Source organism: Calliphora vicina, chromosome 1, assembly GCF_958450345.1.
Source record: "Calliphora vicina chromosome 1, idCalVici1.1, whole genome shotgun sequence".
Lineage (NCBI taxonomy): Eukaryota > Metazoa > Arthropoda > Insecta > Diptera > Calliphoridae > Calliphora > Calliphora vicina.
In genome coordinates this window covers 110,470,909-110,476,688 of record NC_088780.1, presented here as the reverse complement: position 1 = coordinate 110,476,688, position 5,780 = coordinate 110,470,909, and the positions used below count along the sequence as shown (strand labels likewise).

At 29.8% G+C, this 5,780-nt stretch overlaps 1 protein-coding gene across 1 annotated transcript; it reads left to right on the top strand.

The window, feature by feature from the left end:
* The first annotated feature begins 1,614 nt into the window (after window positions 1-1,614).
* Alg12 (Alg12 alpha-1,6-mannosyltransferase) lies at window positions 1,615-5,496 on the top strand. The gene is made up of 8 exons (XM_065515504.1): window positions 1,615-2,206; window positions 2,276-2,408; window positions 2,876-3,049; window positions 3,121-3,274; window positions 3,447-3,591; window positions 3,706-3,932; window positions 3,999-4,244; window positions 4,338-5,496. Exons 1-8 carry the CDS (start codon window positions 2,078-2,080, stop codon window positions 5,365-5,367), a joined length of 2,238 nt encoding a protein of 745 aa, XP_065371576.1. The 5' UTR covers window positions 1,615-2,077; the 3' UTR covers window positions 5,368-5,496.
* Window positions 5,497-5,780: the final 284 nt, after the last annotated feature.

The following is a 5,780-nucleotide window of genomic DNA, read 5'->3' as shown; positions in this document are numbered from 1 at the left end:
TCACTCATCGAATACTAATATGACTGACTGCGTTCCTTTTCTTAATTTAACATTGATTTAGAAACTTAGACAAATACTATGAAATTGGTCAGAAATATGAATGATCACAGTCGAGATCGTTTATAATACAAACTCATTAACAATTTAAATTTTTTTAATTTTAAATTATGGCCAAATATTTTTGGTCAGAAATATGAGTGATCACAGAATAAGTTCACTATTGAATGGATATGAGGTCATTATTAATAACTTCTGATTTTTTACATGAATGAAGGAATGATCTTTTAAAATTTACGTGGAAACCCCATCAAAATTATTGGATCCAAAAGTTATTCGAAATGGAAAGCCAGTCTAGTCTTTAACAACATACATAAGTTTATTTTTTATTTTTAAAATTATGATGTCTCGTCTTAAATGCATTAAATTACTTGACTTTTTATACACAATACTCAACAGAATAATGTAAATTATTTATTATTTTTTTGCTTAAATTAAATTTATTATTGTCTTGTTGCCAAAATCAAGATGCCATCAAAAATAAAAGGGCCTTAATAAAATCTGTGTATGAATGTTCTTGCAGAATACACGTTTGTAGAGTTCATTTAGTTTCGCATCTTCTATGGTTTTTGAGTTATTATGTGTAATTTGGCTGTGCTAATCCAAGTGTAACGCCCAACTATATGATGCGGCTGTTGGGCGTTGTTTTGTTTTTTTATTTTTAACTTTTGGTGTATTGTGCCACTTTGATTAAAAAAAGAATGCATACGAAATGTTAATAGTTTTACGTTGGATTTTTTGTGTACTACTACTGTTGGCAGACATTTTGAGATATTTTCCTTTTATAGTTTTTCTGTTTTCCTGCTCTCTGGCAAATTGGATGCACCGCATTGCACACTTTTGCAACTTGTTGTAAATATTTCACAGTCTATGAGAAATAATAAGTTTTTGTGACATGTGTGCATTTTTATTAAAATTGAATCCAGAGTCAAATATTTTTTTAATAAAACTTGAATACCAAAATGACAAATAAGAAGTGCAATATTGTTGTTAAATGTGGCATAAAGTTTAAATAACTTAAATGTAAGAGTAAAGTATGCTTGAGGATCATTTCCATTGGTAATACACATACATTAATAGATAAATACGAGGAGCATCAGCAAGTTACACATTTTAAAATTAATTGTATAATAAAAAAACATATTATAGATGTATTTATTTTATGTCTAACTTTTATTTATTTAAGAATTCAATAAAATAAATATCGCTCTTAAAAATTAACGGTAACTAATAAATACAAAACTTGGCATTACTCCTGCAATGCTACCATGTCTGTGTAGACATCTAGTGGTGAGTAGCAGCTACTGCCGAACATATGGTTTTTGACATTTACTTTTGGATTTTTGGTTTTGTTTTTCCTTCTTTTTACTCTGTGATAGACGTGTACATAAAAAAAACTAATCTAAATATAGATAAACAAAAAGGAAAATTAAAAAAAAACAAAAATATGTAAATAAATTAAAATTTAACACAAATATATAAAATCTATTATTAAGTAAAACATTGTGGTATTTATTTGCACAAAAAAATAACAGGAGAACCAACAAGTGTTTTGTTTACAACGACGCAAACTCTTAAAAATAACGAAATTGTGTTTATAAAATTTGCCGGTTTCTTGTTGATGCTGTTGGATGGCTGGCTCCTTCAGCAACAAGAGGTCACCCGCATAGTTGTGTTGTCAGCGTGAAAATCCACTAAATGTTTTATGACACATTCTTCTATTTTTCTGTTGTGTTATTATTTATTTTTGAGTTTGCGGCCTGATACTCGTACATTTATTCAAATTCGACGTCACTGTTGGCTAAGAAGTGTATTGGACAAAAAATACTTTTTTATTTTTTGGTTTTCAAATTAATATTGTTCATACCTACAACGTACACGGAGATTTCTCTATAGTCCGCCGTGGAATTTTTATAAATTATGTAATTGTCGCCGCAATTAATTATAATAATAAAAATAAATGTTAATAAAATTAATTATATTAAAGAATAATTGTTAATCCATAGTGTAGTTCTATGTTATGATGGATTTGTTGCTATTTTTAACGGCAGCTGGCCATCTTGTCTATACTCCATTTACAAAAGTGGAGGAAAGTTTTAATCTACAGGCCATGCATGATATTTTATATTTACGCCACAATTTTACACAGGTAGGTTTTGTTTTTTTATGATTTTTTATAAATATGTAATATTAAACTTATTATAATTTGTTTAATAAGTATGATCATCATGAGTTTCCTGGTGTGGTGCCACGCACATTTTTGGGTCCACTATTTATATCCATACTATCAACACCATTCATTTTGTTGTTTGAAACAATGAATATCAGCAAATTTTGGGCGCAATATGTAGGTAAACAAAAGCATACGGTTAAAACAAATTAAATTGTATTTAAATTTGAACGATTAAGTCCAATATAAATTGAAATAAGCTAAATGAAGTAGGTTATCACAAAATTTCATAACTTGTTAACATACATATATATTTGAAAATTATAATAATTTAATAAGATGCTTCTGTTTTGCATTATAAAATCATTTTCTGAAATGGAAACATATAAATTAGGGTAGAACCAAAACACTGTTTTGGATGTTCCCCACTAAAACAAAAGTTTAATTCATTCTAAGATACCGTTTGCTCAGGGTTCAGTATCTGGTGATCTGGATCAATTTTATTATTATAATTTTTATACAACGTTTTTAATTTTTTGACCATTTATTTAAATTTTCCAAATTTATATTGGACATAATTTTTTTTAATATTCTTTTAAATATACATACAATTTTTTATTAATTTCTTCTTAATATTCCAATTTTCAGTGCGTTTAATATTAGCCGCTGTTATAACCATTGCCTGGACCAAACTGAAACGTGTGATAACCAAATTGTATGGCTCCAATGTGAGTCTTTGGTTTAGCATTATCACTTTAACACAATTTCATTTCATATTCTACATGAGTAGAACTTTACCCAATATAATGGCTCTGCCTTTAGGTAATATTAATTAGAATTCTATAATTATTACCTACCTATCTTATTAATATGTACTTATTATAAAATTTTAGTTTTATACGCTTTGGCTTATTGGCTAAATGGCCAATTGAAACCGTTTATTATATGCTCTGGCATAGCTATATTAGTTTTTCGTTCCGAATTGGTTATATTTTTAGGTCTGCTATTACTATTTGATTTACTGTTTCATAAAATAACCATAGACAGGTGTGTATTACATTTAGAGATCAAAAATAACTCGTCCACAAATCCAAGTGTTACAAATTACCATTTATTTTTTTTTTGATATAAAATAAGTGGACCCCTTATTTTCGTTCTCTGATTACCTTGTATGACTTTTATTAAATTGAAATTATAGTATATTCAATCAACTTTTTAGAGTTTTAAAAATTGCTTTACCAGCTGGTTTGGTAATTTTGGCTACTTCAATAGCAGTGGATTCATTCTTTTGGCAGAGACTATTGTGGCCAGAGGGTGAAGTATTATGGTATAATACAGTACTAAATAAAAGCTCCGATTGGGGTGTATCCTTTTTCAAACAAGATTAAACATTTTTTTTTAAATTACTTAACAAAATTTGTAGATTTTATTTATTGATTTACTTTCGGTTTCCCTTAACTCTAAATGAACTTCTATAGACTTCTCCCTTTTTATGGTATTTCTACTCAGCATTGCCACGGGCCATGGGGGCTTCCATATTATTCGTTCCTTTAGGTCTGATTGTGGAACGACGCATTAGACCACTTGTTCTTGCTGCCTTAGGTTTTGTCTTAATCTACTCTATATTACCGCATAAAGAATTACGTTTCATTATTTATGTGTTTCCGGTATTAAATTTAGCAGCAGCCACTGCTTGTCAAAGACTGTAAGTACTAATTTTCTTAAAATGATTTAATTTGTTTTCATAAAATTCTGGGTGTTTTTCTTTTAGGTGGCAAAACAGTTCAAAATCCATATGGCACGGATTTTTGTCTTTATGTGCTGGTGCCCATTTACTGGCCAATGTTTTAATAACTTTGTTTTTAATATTGGTCTCCAGTACCAATTATCCTGGCGGCATGGCATTAAGAAATTTACATAATTTGGAAGCTCAAACGGCAAATATTTCCGTGCACATATCAAATTTGGCAGCTCAAAGTGGTGTAAGCAGATTTTTGCAAATCAGAGATGATTGGAGGTGAGTTTAAGGCACATTAACCACGGTTTATATTTGTAACATTCAGCCGCTATAAATCCAGAGCATGTAATTTGTATACCAACTATTTCACAGATATTGTAAAAATGAACACATGAATTATACCAAAGAAGAAACTATGCAATATACACATCTACTAATGGAGGCGAAAAATAAATTTAACACCCAACAGTGGTCATCTCTTCAAGAAGACTATGATACCTTGGAGTTTATAGAATGTTTTAATAGCATTGGAATTCAGTATAATTCAATGATGCCGGTAAAAATCAAAACCAAACCCTGTTTGGCCATCTTGAAAAGAAAATTAAAAACAAAAACAATTGAATATTTAACAAAACCTGATAAGAAAAAGAAAAAATCTATAGAAATTGTGGAAAGTATTGAAATCGTAGAACAACCACAATACTCCAAATCAGAGAAAACTAAAAAATCCAAGAAAAAGAAGATATCAAATGAATCTCTTCCACAAAACTTAGAGTTGGAAACAAAGGACACTGATAACAAAGGAAACCTAAATATTGAAGAGGAAAACTCTGCCCAGGAGATTGTAGATGATTTACAGCAACACTCAAAAAAAACTGCAGAAAAACAAATTATTTTACAAATAAATGAAAATATACCTCAAGATAATCCACCAGATCTAACAAAACTATTAAGTCAGGGCTTAAGTTTAGAAGATGATGCCATTGTATCCACCGTTGAGTCATACGAAGAACTGCCTTTACTGTCAGAAGAAACAAATGATTCGGCGCAAGTCAATAAAGAGATAAATTTCCAAGAGTTACATAATTTAGCGTTGGGGCAAGTTAATCGTAAAACGCGTGCCACGAAATTGAAAATACGCAGAATTATTGAACAACATTATCGAGCGAAAGGTAAACATATCGAAAATGATTCCAAAGAGAAAAAATATACTATTGCTCAGCCAACTGCATCGACCAGACAATCGGTGAAAGCCATTATCAAACAAGAACGCATTAAGGATATGATAGAGCAAATTTCTACTATGGACTTGACAAAAATGTGCAATTTAGAAAAGGTCTCCACGAAAGATTGTCTGAAATTAGTTATTGATAAAATTGATGAGGATGGTAGCACTAGTTAATTAAGGTTTGTATTTAATTAAAGTTAATTTAAGAAAAACGACCACGAATTGTTTTTTAAAAATCCAAATAATAAAATGTTTTATTAATTGTTAAACTAATAATTTGAAATAAATTTTTTAATAAAATAATCAGATATATTTCTACTTTAATCGATTATATAACCCGCCAAAAACACCACATTCCATAACAGACCCATTCCTGCCAAACCCAAAGTGCTGTAATACAACATTTTATCTGTATTGCCACCCTTAAGAAACACCGGCAGATTGTTTTTCTCCTGGAAAAGTTTTTGTAAACGTTGTAATTTGGCAGGCAATTTGCTTCTTTTACAGCATTGATTTTGTAGCTGCATATAATGGCTGGTCCACATAATGGTTCTGGTGAAGTTAACGCGCAGCAAGGGCTAAAAAAT